The 21,918-nt window shown below is 38.2% G+C and overlaps 1 protein-coding gene across 1 annotated transcript in view; it reads left to right on the top strand.

The window, feature by feature from the left end:
* The window catches only part of CDKAL1 (CDK5 regulatory subunit associated protein 1 like 1), a 609,083-nt gene that overhangs the window by 262,717 nt on the left and 324,448 nt on the right, over positions 1 to 21,918 (top strand). The window contains exon 9 of the mRNA XM_068960663.1: positions 20,240 to 20,343. Within this exon, the coding sequence (XP_068816764.1) occupies positions 20,240 to 20,343 (104 nt within the window). The remainder of the gene's footprint in view (positions 1 to 20,239; positions 20,344 to 21,918) is intronic.

Below are 21,918 nucleotides of genomic sequence, written 5' to 3'. Positions count from 1 at the left end.
CCTCCTGGCTAATCCACGTTGCAACATGGGTCAGAGTTTTATTTTTTTAAGGGTGAATGATATTCTGTTTTATGTATAGGCCACATTTTGTTTACGGATTAAACTGTTGACACACGTTTGGGTTGTTCTGCATTTTGGCTATTGTGAATAATTCTGTTATAAACCCTGATGTGCTGTTTAAGTTTCTGCTTTCAGTTCTTTTGTGTGTATACCTAGAAGTGGAATTGCTGGATCATATTGTGATTCTGTGTTTCAGTTTTTCAAGAACCAGCTTACTGTTAGCCACAGGGGCTACATTCTACTGTCTATAGAATTCTGTGTTGTGTACATTTTTCTTGGGAATCAATTATGAGATTTGGTCAAAGTCTCAAAGTGAGCCGTTGTTCTCATATTTAGTCCTTATCAGATTCATTTTAATTCCTACATTCCTAATACAGTGAATACTGTATTCCAGACATTAGTTTCATTAAGCCACCCACGTGTTTCCTTGTTCTACCAAAACTTCCCTGGGAAGGTGAAGTGCACAGCATTACCTTTCAGCTTTAGTCTTATGACTTAACCTCAAAATGGGTAGCTGTAGGATTAAGTAGAATCTTGTGTTCAAGTCATCCTGAAAAACAATTTTTTTTTCAAGCTTACGAAAGACTGAGATGACAAAACACAAAAAGTAGCTTCAGGTATTTTATCTCAGGTCTTTCTGTCCTGATAGTATGGCAGTGATCTAACATTTATAGTTTTGATTTCTCAGATTCACAGAAGAGACTGTATCATGTACCTCTTAGTATTTGGGTTAGCTTTTTTCAATGTGACTGTGTTAATGTGAGTATGATAATGAATTTTCTAACAGTAGGTTTTTTATTCTCTACTTTAAGCTTTAAAAAAACCAGGTGATGCTGTCTCACTCCACCTCTTCTCTCCTCTTTTGTCAAGGATCCCTCTTGTTGATGGGACAGGGGCCTGTCTCAGCATCATCTTTGGTCAGGAGAAAAGGTGGACAACAAGCAGTACCATTAAACTGCATTTTAGAAAACATGCTTTTTTCTTTTCTTCTTCAGATTAATTAGCTGAATCACTAGGTCTCCATTTCTTGTGGTAAAATGAGAGGATTGAACTAGAAGGATGTACTTTCTGATTTTTTTTTCTAACTCTGGTTTTCTTCTTTGTGTGTGTGTGTGTGTGTGTGTGTATTTGTTTGGGAAAGGAGTATGACTCCAGACTCTTAGAAACACCCCAAATTCTGAAACCTATAGCATATTACCCAAATAATCTTTATGGAGCCTTGATAATATGTCTATGCTATAATTCTTTTCTAATTTGAAGGGTCTTTCTATCTTGTAAACCTCATATCTCCCAATATAAGGCATTTTTCAAAGTCGGCACCTAGAAAGAATGCAAGTGCGAAGAATGTTGTTCAGGTTAAAGCGTGTCTGACTCTGTGACCCCATGGACTGTAGCCTGCCAAGCTCCTCTGTCCATGAGATTTTCCAGGCAAGAATACTGGAGTGGGTTGCCATGCCATCCTCCAGGGAATCTTCCAGACCCAGGGAAGGAACCCATGTTTCCCACATTGCACACAAATTCTTTACCATCTGAGCCACCAGAGAAGCCCTGTTCAAGTTAAGGAAGGTATAAGATTATTGTGGCAGACTGTATTTAATTGGTTCTTAGACGTTCTTAATGGATTTTGCTGCATATATTGGTTGTTAGCATTCACATATTTCAACTACAGATCATCAATAACCTACTGATAATGAAATATAATGATTTATATAATGCTAAGTTAAGAGATACACCTTACTTCAGGTGCTTTGTTTGCATTTTTTTGTGATATTTATGGCAACCTTCCTCTGACTTTCAGAACATCAAATGGTCTTGGGTGCAGACCTGTACTTCATAATCTCTAAAGGAGAGGGACTATATTTTAAGAGCAAAATATTTCCCCCAAGGTCTCAGTGCATTTTGTTGATTAGTGCACACTTCTAAACTAATTACAGTTTCCGTAAGAATGCCATGTGCTGATTGGCTTAGTTCTGAGTTCCTGAAATAATTTATTGAAAAGGAAAAGGGATTTCTCTGTAATCATGCCCTGCTCTAGAACTGGTGCTGGAGCTGGTTTTTCATGAGCTTTATGGATGACATGAGGGAGGAATCAATTCCTGAACAAAGCCAGTCTTCTTTTAGGAAAGGGAACGGGACTAAATCCAGGGCAGGAACCTAACAACATGCCTTATAGTTCACTTTTCACTCCCAGACTCCTCTCATACATGTTCTTAACTAAAATTTGCTCTTCAACAAGACACCCTCACCACCTCCCCAAACAGGGACATTTCAGTGTCTCATTCAGTTCCAAGACCAGGTCATCTTTCTCTGGTCTGATGGAACCCCTCTCTGTCTTGCAGCCTAAGGCTGGAGCATCACTTCTTTGTGTCTACTCATAATGCTGGAGCAAGAGCAGGATGATGGCGATAAAAATTCCCACTTTTAAAGGAGAATAATGGGAAACTACCCACATTGGCCACTGTTTCATGGTCCAGGAACGATGAGTACTCCCTATATCAGCAGGAAGTTAATTTCTTAGTCAGTGTACTTGACAGCAAGCGAGTTTTACCTCTGAAAATGTTTCCTTTTTCTTGTCTTCCATGGCACATCTGGGGTGGCCTTTGGGAAGGACTGTCCATTGGGAACTGCAGCTTCTAGTAACTCTCCCACAGTGGATGGGAGGCTGCCTCAGAGCAGTGGTTTTCAGTGTGGTCTCTGGACCAGCAGCACAAGTATGACCTAGAGAGCAAATTCTTAGGTATCACCCCAGACCTACTGAGTCAGCAACCTGTCTGTTGACAGCACTTTCTAGAGCTCTAGACCTACTCTCGAGTTTCCGAGCCGTTGACATAGACCTTTAGCAGGTTTTGTGGTTTCTTTGGCAGATTAGCTCCCACAAAACCCAAGTAGACTACTGGTTGATTTGTGGTCATTTCCCATTCTAGGTACCCAGACTTGTTCTTCTTGAGCCTGTTAGAACGTGAAGCCTCCACCCAGGCCCTGGGACCTTAATTTAAAGGCCATTGCCCTATCTTGGCCTCTGCTTGCTCCTTACCCTTAGGCTACATTTCAAATCCATTTTCACAATGAAGTGTATTGTCTTCTTTGTTAGGCTAGGGTAAGGCCTATTTTAGCTGGAGGTGCTCTGGAAAGGACAGCTGTGGGGGCGGCAGTTAGGTGTCTTCTAGGCTGCAGTCTCCTGTCCTGTGGAATCTAACTTCCCAGACTGTTTCACAAACCTTAGTTTGGCTTTCACAACTTAGCTTTTTGTTTGCTTAGTTTTTATTTTAACCCTGCTAGAGTCCACATAAGGCCAGACTTTCAGGTTATTTGGCTTATTGAGGCAGAGAGAGTCTATTGTAAGAAAGATCTGTTTTCTCTATCTGCTTTCAGCCTCAGTTTATCTTAAGTAGGCAACACATTTCATCATTCTTCATCATTTTTTTTTATCATTCATCATCATTTCATCATTTTGGGGATGCCTCCCCAAAAAGGCTGAGAGAGAGAATGCTTGTGTCCTTCAAATTAACCCTCTTCCTCTCCCTCCTTCCATCTTCTGAGCATTGGAACGATAGCCCAAGGGTTCCAGTTTTGACCTCCTTTTCCTCCTGTGTAATGGAAAGGTAATATCGTCCACACATGCACTATTGAGTTGTGAATTGACCGAGTACCTGTGTCATTTGTTTGGAGATGCCCTCAAGAAATGGCAGTGGGAAAAGAAAAGGCTTGAAGTGAATCAAACTGATGATTGTGTTTCAGTTCAGTTCAGTGACTCATTCATGTCTGACTCTTTGCAATCCTATGGACTGCAGGCCTTCTTTCATCCAGGCCTTCCTGTCCATCACCTACTCCTGGAGTTTACTGAACTCATGTCCATTGAGTTGGTGATGCCATCCAACCATCTCATCCTCTTTCATCCCCTTCTCCTCCTGCCCTCAATCTTTCTCAGCATCAGGGTCTTTTCAAATGAGTCAGTTCTTCACATCAGGTGGCCAAAACCACTGGAGTTTCAGCTTCAGCATCAGTCCTTCCAATGAATATTCAGGACTGATTTCCTTTAGGATGGACTGGTTGGATCTCCTTGCAGTCCAAGGGACTCTCAAGAGTCTTCTCCAATACCACAGTTCAAAAGCATCAATTCTTCGGCTCTCACCTTTCTTTACAGTCCAACTCTCACATCCATACATGACTACTGGAAAAACCATAGCTTTGACTAGACAGATCTTTGTTGGCAAAGTAATGTCTGTTGTTTTTCAAAGGCTGTTTAATTTGGTGAAGTTTGCTTGATTAGCTCACTGTACATGTAATTAATTTGCATGTTATGAAAATATTTTCTCTTAGAAATAAAAAGGCAGCACCACCAAGGCAATCATAGCTGGAAACTCAGCTTAAACTTACCTTCTGTGGCGAATTGAAAGACTTTACAGTAAGAAATAAAGAGATACTCCTGCTCCTGCAGCACATTGCAGAGGGGGATGCCTGGCAGGTTAAGGAGTAGTGAGTTTGCAGGGGCTGCAGCTGTTCTAGGTTAACATTAGTGTAGCTTACAAGCTACTTTTCTTGAAATTTAAATACCTTAGGATATGATATTTGGTCATGGATATCAGATCATCAGTGGAATCTTGTCTGTTAATCTACCTAATTTTGACTTTGAATCTTGAAGTCTGATGACCTAGGGCTTCTTAAGTTCAAATCCCAGCCTCACCACTCATTAAGGTGAGGTAAGGTGAAGTCGCTCAGTCGTGTCCGACTCTTTGCGACCCTGTGGACTGTAGCCTACCAGGCTCCTCCATCCATGGGATTCTCCAGGCAAGAATACTGGAGTGGGTTGCCATTTCACCACTCATTAGCAGCCTTTAAAAAGAAAAGAACTCACTGGACTATAGTTGCTTTATAATGTTGTTAGTTTCTGCTGTATGTACGGCAAAGTGAGTCAGCTGTATGTGTACATATGTATCCCTTCTCTTTTGGATTTCCCTCCCATTTGGGTCACCACAGAACACTGAGTACCGTTCCCTGTGCTTGAGTCTCATTAGCTATCCATTTGATACATACTTAGGCTCATTCAACCTGTTTTTTCATGTGTGAAAGAAGGTCGATAAAAGCATGACCCTCACTAGGTTGCTGTAAGGACTGAAAGGGATTTGTTGTTGTTGTTTAGTCACTAAGTTTTGTCTGAGCCCATGAACTGTAGCCCACCAGGCTCCTCTGTCCATGGGATTTCCCAGGCAAGAATGGGTTGCCATTTCCTTCTCCGGGGGATCTTCCCAGACTGGGGGTCAAACCTATATCTCTTGCATTGGCAGGCAGATTCTTTAACACTGAGCCACCAGGGAAGACCACAGAAGTGATTTAATGCATGGAAAGTGCTTAAAATAGTACCTCACACACAATAAACATTGTGCCACTATTACCTCACTATTTATTATTATGCCAGCAGTAGTGTTTTGTTTTTAAGAATCTGTAGTAGAAAGATTATTTCTTTATAAACTTTATACAAATTGTACAGTTTTAAAATGCAATAAAATATGTATTAGGTTGGGAATCAAGATATTGGGAAATAGTCTTTTAACACATATTAGCAGATTTGTCTTTGGAAAAGTTAGACCAATTTGCACCCTTATCAGCAACCTTTGAGAACGCTGGAAATGGAATTACCAAGACAAATTAGCACGATTTTATCTTGAAAAATCTGAAAATGAACCTATTTCCCCTATTTTATGTAGAAGAAAAGTTATATAGAATAGGAGACACTGGAATTTTCCAGTAGGATCTGTTGAAAGTGAAAGTGAAGTTGCTCAGTCGTGTCCGACTCTGTTGAAGGCCCCCCCCCAAAAAAAGGTAAGACATCTACTCTGGAAGAGACTAATAAATAGCATTTCCTGTCATTTATTTTATATTCTTTGGAAGTTGTGGGCACTCAGCTGCCTGGTCTGATCTCCCAAATTTGGGAAATGCTTTTACCCAAGCATGATTCTTTAGAAAGGATTAAATTCTGTATTTAATTGGGATAGCTTTTATCACTCCTCTCCCTGTCCCCCCAAAAAAGGGAAGAAAAAGAGCTTTTTGGGGATCAGTAGGGGTTCTTGCAATTATTCAAGGAAATAGGTGCAAAATGTATGAAGGAAGAGAATACTGTACACAGAACAACCCTTTGTGCAGCTGAGACTTGAATGCAGATGTTTTGGAGGTTTTGGTGGCTTGCTTCATGGGCAGCAACCTTACATTAGGGACCTGCTGGTCCCCTCATTTTATCATTGATATGTGGTATTTTGTCTTGGCCCTGCTTTAGGTATAATTGCCAAACGGAAGAAATAGGTAGATGGATTTTACTTATTCAGTTATTTTAATTCTAATTAGACTTGTACTTCTCAAATTTGGAGGTTTTATTGAAGTTAAAATGGTGGGTAATTGCATAAATGGTTAGGTGTTACTTTTACATTTCAGTTTAAAACACCTCCTCTCTCTTCATTATGTAATTGCACCATTATTTGGCCCAAACTATTTTCTTACACAGGTTAGAAAATTATCTGAGTTTAGCTTTCTAGTTTTAACACAGTTGAAATATAAGATATATATTTTTTCTTTCCCCAGGATGTTTTGACCCATGTTGGAGCAATACCTTTTATCCTAGGCACCAAAATATGGTACCTGTTATATGTTATAGAATTCATTCCTGCTAGTATTTTCTGTGAGATTTCACCCTGGCAGACGTCTGCCTCCAGAGCCACTGAGGAAGCAAAAACAACAGCTCTTCGCTGATACTCCTTTACTTTTTAATAGATTTTGGGGTCAATTATTCAGGTTTTTATTCTCTTGGTGTAATTAGTGTGTGGTTCATCAAACTTTGAGGAGATTAACCCTTAGATAAGTGTTGCTGGAGATTACTTCTCATATGTTATCCATTAGAATACTTGGAAGTGAAGCTTCAGTTTTCCTTAATAGCAGATAACATTAGCAAATATGTTAACTATTAAGCCACAAGAAGTAAATTGTTATTTCTAATATCACCAGGTAAATTTGGCCTCAATTTAGGCATATAAGAATAGTACCACTTTTTACAAATGCATATGCCTTGGTTCCATTCTTGTAGATTCTGATACAGTATGTTTGGAAAAGGGACCAGTTGTCTGTATCTAAAAAGAAAAAAAAAATCAAAACGAAAAACAAACTCAGAGATGCAGTGAGTATTTAGGAGTGAAAGTGGCAGAATTCTCTGTGTGTATGTCTGTGTACTTGCACATCTGTGCTTTACATACAGGTGTATATCTACATGATTACATTACCTTAAAAGAGTATTCATTACTGCTTTCTTGACCTTATCATATATATATGATTTACACACACTTTGTAACTAAAGTGCCTTATTACTCTGTTAGCAGACAAATAGTTGCCATCAGAGTCCCTCTTTCTTTTTCAGCTTGGACATAAATAAGTTAATTCACCTCAGCTGCACATAGTCACTTTGGCCAATCAGTTGTTTTTGCTTCACTAGTCAATATTACTTGATGACCACAGCTATCTCCACTGAGAGAGAGAGAGAGAGAGACAATAGCTTAACCTTAGTTGTTTGTACTGTTGTCATTGTTTTATAAAATTAAAAATAACAATGTAGATGGAATAAAAGAAAATTTTGGAAAAGTATGTGCTTTATGATTGTCAAGATTTCCTCATCTTTCACCATATGTTTTGGTAAACACATTCAGAAAACAGTTATTGCTGTTATGGGTACGGAAGTGTATCCCCCAAGGAGTAAGCCACTAGCTACAAATAGAACACATTTGGAAATCCAACTGGTGATTTTTACTGTTGCTTATTAATTATATTCTATGTTTGTATCAGTTGGCATGTTACTTGATTTAGGCTAATATTCAGTAAAAATCTTTTTTTTTTTCTGCTTTTTTCACTTATCCAGCTTCATTTCTAAAGGTTATCACTGACCAAAGAAGGCATGCAAATGGCCAAGAAGCACATGAAAAGATGCTCAGCTCAGTTCAGTTCAGTCGCTCAGTTGTGTCTGACTTTTTGCAACCCCATGAATCGCAGCACGCCATGCCTCCCTGTCCATCACCAACTCCCGGAGTTCACTCAGATTCACATCCATCGAGTCCGTGATGCCATCCAGCCATCTCATCCTGGGTCGTCCCCTTCTCCTTCTGCCCCCAATCTCTCCCAGCATCAGAGTCTTTTCCAATGAGTCAACTCTTCGTGTGAGGTGTCCAAAGTACTGGAGCTTCAGCTTTAGCATCATTCTTCCCAAAGAAATCCTAGGGTTGGTCTCCTTCAGAATGGACTGATTGGATCTCCTTGCAGTCCAAGGGACCCTCAAGAGTCTTCTCCAACACCACAGTTCAAAAGCATCAATTCTTTGGTGCTCAGCCTTCTTCACAGTCCAAATCTCACATCCGTACATGACCACTGGAAAAACCATAGCCTTGACTAGGTGGACCTTAGTCGGCAAAGTAATGTCTCTGCTTTTGAATATACTATCTAGGTTGGTCATAACTTTTCTTCCAAGGAGTAAGCGTCTTTTCATTTCATGGCTGCGGTCACCATCTGCAGTGATTTTGGAGCCCCAAAAAATAAAGTCTGACACTTTCTCAGCATCACTAATTATCAGAGAATTGTGAGTCAGAACTGTAATGCGGCATCACCTAACACCGATCAGAATGGCCATCATCAAAAAGTCTAGTCAGTGCTGGAGAAGGTGTAGAGAAAAGGGAACCCTGCTGTACTGTTGTTGGGAATGTAAATTGTTACATCTGCTATGGAGAAAAGTATCTATGTTCCTCAAAAAACTAAAAATAGAGCTACCAATTCTTTCCAATATAGTTCTCGAAGTGGAGCTGCTGGATCACATGGTAATTCTACTTTTACTTTTCTGAGGAAGCACCATACTGTTTTCCACAGTGGCTGTGCCATTTTACATTTCCACCAGTGCCCAAGGATCCTGGTTTCTCCACATATACTTCAACACGTGTTTTTTGGTTTTGTTTTGTTATTTTGGTAATAGCCATCCTAATTGGCGTGAATTAGTATTTCGTTGGAGTTTTGACTTTTAGTTCTCTAGTGGTTTGAGTATCTTGTCATGTCTTTCTTTTGATCACTTGTAGGGCTTCCCCAGTAGCTCAGCTGGTAAAGAGTCCGCCTGCAATGCAGGAGACCCTGGTTTGATTCCTGGATCGGGAAGTTCCCCTGGAGAAGGGATCGGCTACCCACTGTGGTGTTCTTGGGCTTCCCTGGTGGCTCAGGAGGTAAAGAATCCACCTGCAATGCAAGAGAGCTGGGTTTCAATCCCTCAGTTGGGAAGATCCCCTGGGGCAGAGCATGGTGGTCCACTTCAGTATTCTTGCCTGGAGAGTCCCCCTGGCAGGCTACAGTCCATGGGGTTGCAAAGAGCTGAACACAGCTCAGTGACTAAGCACAGACATTAGTCATTCATATATCTTCTTTGGAGAAATGTCTGTTCAAGTCCTTTGCACATTATTGAATTGGGTTGTTGTTACTGAGATTTTGAAGTCCTCTGTATATTCTGGACATTATTTTTTATCAGGTATTTAGTTGGCAGATATTATCTCCAGTTCTGTGGGTTGCTCTTTTCCTCTGTTGACAATGTCTTTTGATGCAAAAAATTAAGAACTTTTCCTGAAGTCCTTTGTCTGTTTTCTTACATTGTCTGTGTCTTTGATGTCGCATCCAAGAAATTATTGCCAAATCCAATGTTGTGAAGCTTTTGTCCTTTGTTTTTTTCTAAGAACTTTATTGTTTTAGGTCTTGCATATAGGTCCTTGATCCGTTTGAGTTAAGTTTTGTATATCATTTCAGGTAAGGGTCCAACTTCACTTTTGCATATGGCTATCTAGTTTTCCCAGCATCATTTGTTGAAAAAGTGATCTTTACTCTTTTGTCAAAATCCTTTGACCAGATGCATGAGGGTTTATTTTGGGGCTCTCTATTTTATTCCACTAGTTGACATGTCTGTGTTTATGTCAGTACCACACTGTTTTAATGTAGCTTTATAGAAAGTTTTGAAATCAGGAACTGTGAATCCTCTAGTCTTTCTGTTTTGTTCAAGATTGTTTTGGCTGTTTGGGCTACCTTGATATTTTATATAAATTTTGGGATAGGTTTTTCTATTCCTACAAAAAATGTCATTGGAATCTTTCTTTTTTTTAAACTGGATCACATTGAATCTTTAGATCATTAAATGACATTTTAATAATATTAGGTTTTCTAATCTAACACGAGGTCTATTCACATTTATTTATGTTTTATTTATTTATTATCTATGGGTAACATTGACATTTTAATGATACTAAGTTTTCTAATCTAAATTGATGTATATTTGTATTTTTGTGTTTCCAGTTTCTTATAGCAGTGTTGTCGTTTTCACTGCAAAAGACTTTACAGCACTTTGGTTCAGTTAATTTGTAGGTATTTTATTCTTTTTGATGTTATTGTAAATGGAATCATACACAGAGATCATTTTACCTCTTTTTCCTAATTTCGATGTCCTTTCTTTCTTTTAGTTGCCTAATTGATCAGGCTAAAACTTTAAGTATTATGTTGATTTGAAGTGGTGAATGTAGGCATCCATGCCTTGTTGCTCATCTTAGAGGGAAACTTTCAGTTTAATCACTGCACATGATGTTCTTTGTGAGTTTCTGATATGTGGTTTTTTTTTTTTTATTATGTTGAGCAAGTTTCTGTTTCTAATGTGTTGATTGTTTTCATAGTGAAAAGATGTTGAATTCTGTCAAATGCTTTCTCTTCATCAACTGACATCATGTTTCTTTTTCCTCTTTCATTCTGTTGATATAGCATATTATGTTGATCAGTTCACATTGTTGAAATATCCTTGCATTTCAGCAGCAAATCCCAGTTGGTTGTACCATATAATTCTTGTAATGTGCTGCTGAATTCTGTTTGGTAGCATCTTGTTTTGGAGAAGGACATGACAGCCCACTCCAGTGTTCTTGCCTCGAGAATCCCAAGGACAGGGGAGCCTGGTGGGCTGCCGTCTATGGGGTCGCACAGAGTCAGACACAGCTGAAGCGACTTAGCAGCAGCAGCAGCAGCATCTTGTTTATTGAGGGTATTCACAAGGGATTTCCTTCTCCTTTTCTGTGATTTCCTTCTCTTTCAGTGGTTTTGTATGACTTGAGTGTTAGGGTAATTTTGCTCTCAGAGAATGAGTTGGAAGATATTCCCTTTTCTTCAATTTTCGAAAAAGCTAGAGAGGAGTAGTTATTAGTTCTTCTCTAAATGTTTGATAGAATTCACCAGTGAAGTAATCAGCTTCAAAGCTTTTGTGTGTTGAGAGATTTTTGATTACTGATTCAAGCTCTGGACTAGTTACAGGTATATTCACATTTTCTATTTCTTCCTGATTTAGTCTGGATATGTATGTGCTTAGTCGTTTAGTCATGTCTGACTTTTTGCACCCCACAGACTGTAACCTGCCAGGCTCCTCTTTCCGTGGGATTCTCCAGACAAGAATCCTGGAGTGGTTTGCTATATCCTCCTCCAGGGGGTCTTCCCAGCCCAGGGATCGAACCCAGGTTTCCTGCATTGCAGGCAGATCTTCACTGTCTGAGCCACCAGGGAAGCCTATTTAGTCTGAATAGTTTTTTTATTTTCAGATATCTGTTCATATCAACTGGGTAATTCAATTTGTTGGTGTACAATTGTTCATGTCACTCTTATAATCCTTTTAATATCTTTAGAGTTAGTAATAATGGCCCACTTTCACTTCTGATTATACTAATTAGTCTCCTCCTTTTTTTTTCTTTATCTAGCTAAAGGTTTGTCATTTTTATTAATCTTTTTGAGGAATGAACCTTTGATTTTGTTGATTTTCTCTTTTGTTTCTCTATTTTCTATCTTTTCTCAAATCTTTGTTTCCTTCCTTCTACTAATCTTGATTTTAGTTTATTCTTCTTGTTCTGTTTACTTACTTTGTAAAGTTGAGTATAGATATGAGGTTTTTTTTTTGGAAGTGTTTTTAGCTAGCTATGAAATTTCCCCATAGTACTCCTTTATCTGTACCCCATAACTTTTGGTGTGCAGTGCTTGTTCTTGTTCATATCTAATTGTTTTCTAATTTCTCTTTTGTGGTTTCTTTTTTGATTCATAAGTTATTTACAAATGTGTTGTTTGATTTCCACAATATTGTGAACTTTCTTCTCCTTTTTTGTTACTTACTTCTGACTTCATTCTCTTGTGGTCTGAGAAGAAACTTTGTGTGATACCTGTCTTTTAAAATATTGGAGTCTTAAATTGCAGTCTAACATTTGGTCTGTCCTGGAAAATGTCCCATGTTTATTCTGTTGTTGTTGGGCAGTTTGCATTCAGATCTTCCACTGGAAGTTGCTAGCCTTCAGCAGACTCCAGAATTCCAAAACAGTTACACCAGACAGATTCTGCCAGTGCAGTTGTTGTCTAGGTGGGGAGACAGATTCCTAGAGCTTCCCACTCTGCCATCTCATTTTAATCCTCTCTGACAATCATGTATTCTTACCTAGAGTAATTTATTGTATGTCATGAGAAGTAGAGTACAATCCATGATACAGGAATTTCCGATCAGATCGATTGCATCTTCTACTTGGCCATCTATGCAAATTTGGACAAATTTTTAAATCCTTTTCAGCCTCAGTTTCCTGTATGAAAGTTAGGAATAATGATACTTATACCAAGATTGTTGCAAGGATAAATGAAACAATTAATATAAAATTATTGTATGCCTGAGTGCCTGGGAAGCATTCCACAACCATCTTTTACTCTTACTAGTACTTCGCCTGGAGAAGGCAATGGCACCCCACTCCAGTACTCTTGCCTGGAAAATCCCATGGATGGAGGAGCCTGGTAGGCTGCAGTCCATGGGGTCGCAAAGAGTCGGACATGACTGAGCGACTTCACTTTCACTTTTCACTTTCATGCGTTGGAGAAGGAAATGGCAACCCACTCCAGTGTTCTTGACTGGAGAATCCCAGGGATGGGGGAGCCTGGGGGGCTGCCGTCTCTAGGGTCGCACAGAGTCAGACACGACTGAAGCGACTTAGCAGCAGCAGCAGCAGCAGCAGTACTTCCCCACCCCAGATGATTTTAAAGCTTGTGTTGACTTTTATGGAGATTGATTGATGATGATGATAAAGATATCTTTCAGGTAAAGGAAATGAGAAATAAGGGTACAGAGTTTAAATACATTGACACAACTCCTTGAAGCAAAAGATGTAGCACAGCAGCTAATGGGAGTAGGATAAGGAAAAAATGTAGTCGCAGTTGTTTTTTAATTTAGTACAAATAGTAGAAAGGTTAGCAGCTGTGCTCCCAGACCCTTCTGTCCCAACCCCTGCAATTGCAAAGGGTACAATTACAGTTAAAGACAGAAGCAGCAGTTATTACAATGAAATTTGGGGGTAGGATGTTGAGACTGGATATGGAGGCAGGAACTCAAGTAGAGAGATTTGTTCCATGGGAGGAGCCCTGGCCATCAGTTCAGTTCAGTCGCTCAGTTGTGTCCAAACCTTTGTGAGCCCATGGACTGCAGGCCTTCTTTCATCCAGACCTCCCTGTCCATCACCAACTCTCGGACCTACTCAAACTTCATGTCCATTGTGTCAGTGATGCCATCCAACCATCTCATCCCCTGTCGTCCCCTTCTCCTCCCTCCTTCACCCTTTCCCAGCATCAGGGTCTTTTCCAATGAGTCGGTTCTTTGCATCAGGTGGCCAAAGTAAAGTATTGGAGTTTCAGCTTCAGCATCAGTCCTTCCAATGAATATTCAGGATTGATTTTCTTTGGGATTGAATGGTTTGATCTCCTTGCAGTTCAAGGGACTCTCAAGAATCTTTTCTAACACCACAGTTCAAAAGCATCAATTCTTCAGTGCTCAGCTTTCTTTATAGTCCAACTCTCACATCCATACCTGACTGCTATAAAAACCATAGCTTTGACTAGGTGGACTTTTGTTGGTAAAGTAATGTCTCTGCTTTTTAATATGCTATATAGGTTGGTCATAGCTTTTCCAAGGAGCAAGTGTCTTTTAATTTCATGGCTGCAGTCACCATCTGCAGTGATTTTGGAGGCCCAAAGTTAAGTCTCTCTCTGTTTCCATTTTTTCCCCATCTATTTTCCATGAAATGATGGTACTGGATGCCATGACCTCAGTTTTCTGAATGTTGAGTTTTAAGCCAGCTTTTTCACTCTCCTCTTCTACTTTCATCAAGAGGCTCTTTAGTTCTTCACCTTCTGTCGTAAGGGTGGTGTCATCTGTGTATCTGAGGTTATTGATATTTTTCCCGGCAATCTTGATTCCAGCTTGTGCTTCATCCAGCCCAGGGTTTCTCATGATGTACTCTGCATATAAGTTAAATAAGCAGGGTGACAATATACAGCCTTGATGTACTCCTTTCCCAATTTGGAATCAGTCTGTTGTTCCATGTCCATAGGAAGCTTAAAGAATTTAGGATATATTCTAGTTTTTCAGGTATGTTATTTTTTCCTTTGCTTGTTCAGGATTTTGTTCTTGGCAAACAGGAATTATCATTTGAAGCTCCAATCAGATTTTGCTGCTAAAGAGTATCTTTGGATTTGTTTAAAAGATCAAAAAGTTTGTAAGTTTCCAGGAAGTATTCGAGTATTTTAAAAACCGTGATGAGGGTTCACAATAGACTATATTTAACAGTCAAGTCTGGCACAGCCTGCAGTGTGTGAATCTTTTTGTTTCTTGAGTTTTTGTTTTTTCTTTGCTTCATGAGGGTTCCATATGGAAAGGCACAATGTGATTTTTCCAAGGTTTTGGTTTACAAAGGACTTATTTTGTAAAATTTGAAGCTTTGAGAAAGATGATGCTCTGTCAACTGATTAAAAATAAATAAGAATTAGAGTATGTGAATGACACAGAATGTTAGTTTGAAGTGTTAATGTCATTGTTAAAAACAATAGTTTTTGCATATTTAAAATCATCTTTGTCCTGAAGCAGAAACAGAATCCTAAGTCACATAATTTTTTCTCCCCTTAAAAAAAGAGATATCAGTATAGGTGAATTTTTAGAAATATAACTCTGATGTTTAAGTCATTCTAAAGCTTGTGATTTCAGAAGATGCTCTTTAAAAGAAAAAGCCTAATGTATTAAAACTTTTAATTTTCATTCATTGCATGTGGTTTAGGTATCAAATTAGCATGTTATGCATTTGAACCCTTTGAAATATTTTTTTGATAATTTTAAAATTTTAATTGTGGAAATTCATTATTTTATTGTTTCATTTCTATAATGTAAAACTATTCTACCACAGATGTTTTTCAAGACTTGAGTTATACTGCTAAATTAAATACCTGGTCTGCCTCTGCTTTTGAGGTTTTCAGTTATTTCTTGGCGTGTGGCCATCTAACAACCTGTACAAAGATGGGTGGGTGGAGTGTGCTAGCTTTACCCTCCTGTGACAACAGGGTATGTCTGTTCAGGATTTTGCTTCTTCCTTACAGTTCAACAGCCATCTCTTTTTGGTTTTGGCTTTCAACAGTCAACCCTCAAAGATCTTTTGTTTTCTGACAGTTAAAGAAACAGGCTCAGTGTTCTTATTCTTGAACAATTACTTAATTGTTTACAGATAACTGAAACTACGAAAGGTTTCTGTGATGAATCTATTTTGATGGAGGCTTGTCGTGTGGAAATGATTGGTCATTATAATTCCTGGTGATTGAGAAGATTGTTTTTAAACCAAAGAGCATCAAAAAGCTCACTGTTTTCTGATTTTGCATTGGCTATTTTTCCTGTGTAATTTAACAAACCTCTCCTTTTAAAATGTAAGACCTAGCAGACTTAGTGCTTGATTAGTGGTGTTTTAACATGCTTAAGAAATACTCCCCATAGAAATTTTCACTTTATTTAAATAATAATAGGTATTCTTGTGGTAACTACAGATAGGGATAAACCTATCTTATACAATGGAGAGTTTAGAACTTCAAAAATATATCACATCAACAACTCTGATTAGCCTGGAGGGAGCGGTTTAGTAAAGAATATTTTGAATTCTTAATGTAACATTTATATTTTCTGCCTTGTTTTGATGATTATAAATGTTTCCGAGTATAAGTCACCTTGTTTTATTTAAATGTTTTAGTCCATTTTCCTAATTGGTTTTCCATGAGCAGTACATTCCCACCTTTATTAAGTGAGCCAGTAGGAAAACATGATTTGGTTTTCATAGTCATGATTTGGTTTTGACGTCAACCTATCCGCAACGCATCAGTTCCAGAAGGTCAGGTATTCCTGGAACATGATGGTGCATAATGATTTCCTTACAGAATTGTTGAGGATGGTCACAGTGAACAACCACTGACCAGTACTTACTGATCACTTAACTAGGTGCCAGCAGTACTGCAGCCATGAAATTAAAAGACGCTTGCTCCTTGGAAGAAAAGTTATGACCAACCTAGACAGCATGTTAAAAAGCAGAGACATTACTTGGCCAACAAAGGTCCGTCTAGTCAAGGCTATGGTTTTTCCAGTAGTCATGTATGGATGTGGGAGTTGGCCTATAAAGAAAGCTGAGTGCCAAAGAATTGATGCTTTTGAACTGTTGTGTTGGAGAAGACTCTTGAGTCCCTTGTACTGCAAGGAGATCCAACCAGTCCATTCTAAAGGAGATCATTCCTGAGTGTTCATTGGAAGGACTGATGCTGAAGCTGAGACTCCAATACTTTAGCCACCTGATGCAAAGAGCTGACCCATTGGAAACGACCCTGATGTTGGGAAAGATTGAGGGCAGGAGGAGAAGGGGATGGATGACAGAGGATGAGATGGTTGAATGGCATCACTGACTCATAGGACATGAGTTTGGGTAAACTCTGGGAGTTGGTGATGGACAGGAAGTCCTGGCATGCTGCAGTCCATGGGGTCGCAAAGAGTCTGACATGACTGAGTGACTAAACAGAACGGAAATATGCAATAATAATCATATATTATGAATCAGAAATTCAATCATATATTTTGAATCAGATATGTGGTTTACAAATATTTTTTTCATTCTGTTGTTTGCCTTTTCATTTCATTGATTGTTTTTCTTTGCTCTGCAGAAGCTTTTTAGTTTGATGTAGTCCAGCTTGTTTATTTTTGCTTCTGTTATTTGTGCTTTGGGTGTAATATCCAAAAATAAAATCATTGCTAAGAACAATGTCAAGGAACTTTTTCCCTGTGTTTTCTTCTGGGAGTTTCTGGTTTTACATTTAATTGTAATTGTAATTTACATGGTTTATGGTTTTACATCGAAGTCTGTAGTTCATTTTCTATTAATTCTTCTCAGTGATACAAGTAAGGGCTTTTGCAAGTTAATATTCAATTTTCCCAGCAACATTTGTTGAATTGACTGTCTTTTCTGTATTGAGTATTCTTGGCTCTTTTGTCAAATGTTCGTTTACTGTATATTCATGAGTTTATTCCTAGACTCTCAGTTCTTTTCAGTTCAGTTCAGTTGCTCAGTCGTGTCCGACTCTTTGCAACCCCGTGAATCACAGCACGCCAGGCCTCCCTGTCCATCACCAACTCCCGGAGTTCACTCACACTCACGTCCATCAAGTCCATGATGCCATCCAGCCATCACATCCTCTGTCTTCCCCTTCTCCTCCTGCCCCCAGTCCCTCCCAGCATCAGAGTCTTTTCCAATGAGTCAACTCTTTGCATGAGGTGTCCAAAGTACTGGAGTTTCAGCTTCAGCATCATTCCCTACAAAGAAATCCCAGAGCTGATCTCCTTCAGAATGGACTGATTGGATCTCCTTGCAGTCCAAAGGACTCTCAAGAGTCTTCTCCAACACCACAGTTCAAAAGCATCAATTCTTCGGCACTCAGCTTTGTTCACATCCAACTCTCACATCCATACATGACCACAGGAAAAACCATAGCCTTGACTAGACGGACCTTTGTTGGCAAAGTAATGTCTCGTGAGTTCATTCCTGGACTCTCAGTTCTTTTACATTAGCCTATATGCCTGTTTTTTTCACTGGTACCTACTATTTTGATTACTGTAGCTTAGTAATATCGTTTGAAATTAGGAAATGAGCCGCCTTTGGCTTTGCTCTTTTTAAAAATTTTTGTGTCATCAATGTGTTAAACTTTTCATTCTACAGATCTTTAACCTTCTTGGTTAAATTTATTCCTAGGCATTTCATTGTTTTTGATGCTGTTGTAAATGGGATCATGATTTAGTCTTGGTGGGCTGTTTCTTGAGGTTTTATTCTAGGTTGTCTAGTTGGTGTGTAGTTGTTGCCACAGTAGAATCTTACGCTCCTTTGTATTTCTGTGAAATCAACTGTATTATCTAACTTTTTCGAAGCATCTGTAAGATGGAGACAGTAACACCCAATTTGAGAAGAGTTAAATGGGATAATGTATGTACGACGTCTAGAAAAATGCCTGGTGCTCACTCTGGGCTAAGCAAAAGGAAGTTAGTCATCTACAGTGTGAAAGTGAAAGTCGCTCAATTGTTTCTGAGTCTTTGCAACTCCATGGTCTATACAGTCCATGGAGTTTTCCAGGCCAGAATACTGGAGTGGGTAGCCTTTCCCTTCTCCAGGGGATCTTCCCAACCCAGGGATCGAACCCAGGTCTCCGACATTGCAGGTGGATTCTTTACCAGCTGAGCCACAAGGGAAGCCCTAGTCTTCCAGTGGCACCCCACTCCAGTACTCTTGCCTGGAAAATCCCATGGATGGAGGAGCCTGGTAGGCTGCAATCCATGGGATCGCGAAGAGTCGGATACGACTGAACGACTTCACTTTCACTTTTCACTTTCATGCATTGGAGAAGGAAATGGCAACCCACTCCAGTGTTCTTGCCTGGAGAATCCCAGAGACGGGGGAGCCTGGTGGGCTGCCATCTATGGGGTCGCACAGAGTCGGACACGACTGAAGCGACTTAGCAGCAGCAGCCTTCCAAGGAGAAGTTTTAAAAAAAGGTTACTCTTTTTCCTTATTTTGGAACAGATGAAAGTTCAAAAGAGAAGACATGTAACAGTTGGGGGACCAGAACTTCTATTCATATGAGAGACCACAATTTGTGTGTGTGTGTGTAAATGGCTTAGGAAGAAGGGGATGTTAGTTTTTTAAGAGTATGTGGTCTGTTAAAAAGTTAAAAATCCTTACCAAAACAAATGTGTTATTTTACTCAAGAGTTCCATTCAAAAATAATTATAAATTAAGCATTACATTGTTGCCTCCTGATTTATATGATTTATATGTATTTTTAAATTATATGTTAACAGAATGACACATTGGCTACTTGTAATTATTAGAAGTTTAATTTTTCTCAGTTTGAAATTTTAAAGCATCACTTAGTGATGGTCTTAAAAAACCTTGCTATTTATTATAGCAGTTGAATCTTTGAAGAGATGTTATTCTTTGTTCTTTTCAGTGTTGCTGAGACTTATCTTTTTGGCAAAAGTATATTTTATTTTATTATGTGTAATGGTTTTTTAAATTTATAATAAAGTGTATTTAAACTACTTTTAAATTCTAAGATTAGAACCAGCATTTTCATTATTAAAAGACAGTTCTTTATCATCTCTTTAGTTTTTTTGGGAGATAATTCTAGTTTTTAATTTTTTGAAACTAATGTTGTCATTTGGTTTCTGTGGTGAATATAATCCCAAAGACCATTCATTGGACCTGTTTGAATATTTCTTTCTGATTTCAAAGAGTTAAAGATATTATCTGAAGATTATTAAGAATGTATTTGCTTATGAGAATTCTATGTTGCTGATTTATTCTTATGTCATTAGTTAAAAGTTAAAACTTTTTCATTTATGAATAATGCAGTATATAATAAGTGATATTAAAATTTTAGTTTTATAACAGCCAAATAAATTCCATTGGTTTAAGAATTATGAATGTTTTTTCTTTTGATTAACCATTTTAAGCACTTATAAACTTTGTTCCATATTAATGTGTGCATTTGAAATTAGTATTATGTGGTTTGTACAACCATTCTTGAATAGCTGAAACTTTTAAAAGAATTACAAATTGCAGATTTCTATGCCTGGTGGAAATAAATATGAAGCCTCGTAGATACTCATTTTCCATATCTTTTATATAAACTGGCAAATGATACTAAAACAGTACTTTGGTGTATATTTTGGATGTTTTCCCCCTGTGTTAAGTGTCTTTAAAATTTTTAACTGTATTTATCGCTATCATTTGAATAGGTGTCTCAATGCTTGTACCTACTGCAAAACTAAACACGCCAGAGGAAATTTGGCCAGTTATCCAATTGATGAATTAGTAGATAGAGCCAAACAGTCTTTTCAAGGTAAGAGTTTCTAGAATTCTGTATGATTTCAGTCTCTTTAATAAATTTTAATAGTCTTCTAAGTAAAACTTCACTTTATGTATATACTTGTTTAGCTTTCTGAAGAGTTTGCAAATGTTTAAGCGTATCTAATAGAAGATATTATCAGATCAGGTTATGCTGTTTGCATAACTTTTCTTTCACCACTCTGTTTTCTTATGACTCTAAGGTAAGGGACATACTTTGAAATTTATCGCCTGTCTTAATATTTCATGGAAAAGACAAAAAAGTAAAAATGAAAGCCATGACCTTCTGGTGTGTGTTAGACTTTTGTGGACTGAGTGAAATAGTTTTTAAAGATTTCTGCCTCTTTCTTTGTTAATTTCTGGGCCATTTGGAAAACATAAGGAAAGAGAGAGAAGGTAGATTTTACTTTGAGCAAGTAAAGATAACCCCCACTCATCCATAGGACTGTTGGAGCTGTGAAGATTGGTAATGGTATAGAGTCCTAAAGAGAGCAATTCTTTGTGTGGGTGGCCAGCTACTTCTGATTCATCACTTGCTGGAAAATGTGATTGCCTCGATATCTCTCAGCATATAGTAAGACATTTGTAACGTGAATCACAATTGTGTTGACACATAACCATAAATTTCCTCTTTTGTCTTTGTTTATAGTATGTGTATATAACATTGGTGTGTTTTTATAACCAACATGAGATAATCTATTGTCTCATAATCTTGTGGGTTAATACTTATTGGCAATGTGCTTTTCCTTTTAGCAAGTAACTTAGAGTGCTACTCTCAGTACTTCACACCCTGAATCTCAGAAAGTATGTTTTACAAACACACGTATTTAGTAAAAAGCTTCCATCAACATGAATTTCAACTGCTCTTTAAAACAAAGAGAAAAATACTCTTGATTAATTCAACACTTCTGTACAATTTTTTTTTCTAACGTTATATTCTTAGCACAGTCCCCTCTTGTGTTCACATTCAACTTGTACTGAAAGGAATAAATAGAAACTCACTGACTCTTGTAGTTGTTCTGTTTCAGAACCAGGTGAATTCCCTAATCAGAGGAGAAGTCTGAGTGGTTCTCTTTTCTGCAATATGGTTACTTTAAGGATTCTTTAGAAAGGGAATGAATTTGGACAGAAGCCTACTTTATTTAAAAACTGATCCTTTGCTGGCATTCTTACTTGGTGTTTGTTTTCCCCTATATCTATTGGATAACAGAGATTTTAGAACTGTATGATCTATCCACTAACTCTGATTTAAAAAGCATACAAATTACAAGTGGGTTTGCTGATTAAAATGAGTGACTTAAAGAATATATCAGAGGTTAACAGTGACTTAGTGGCTATTTCTAGAGAAAGTATAAAAAGAGATTTATTGAATATTATTTTCATCATCATCAATAAGATACATGTTTGCTTGGTTAGTCCCCCCACCATGAAATATGTGCAGTGCAATGTTTTTCTATTGTCTTGTTGATTGAAGGCTAATTTTTGGACTGATGGGCTCATTGGGTTGATAGGTGGAACTGTTACTAAAATACTGAGGTCTTAACTCTCTAGGTAAGCCAGTGTGTTTAGG

The sequence above is a fragment of the Capricornis sumatraensis genome, chromosome 22, assembly GCF_032405125.1.
Source record: "Capricornis sumatraensis isolate serow.1 chromosome 22, serow.2, whole genome shotgun sequence".
Classification (NCBI taxonomy): domain Eukaryota; kingdom Metazoa; phylum Chordata; class Mammalia; order Artiodactyla; family Bovidae; genus Capricornis; species Capricornis sumatraensis.
The sequence above is the reverse complement of the archived record's forward strand: the minus strand, read 5'-3'. Positions and strand labels throughout refer to the sequence as shown.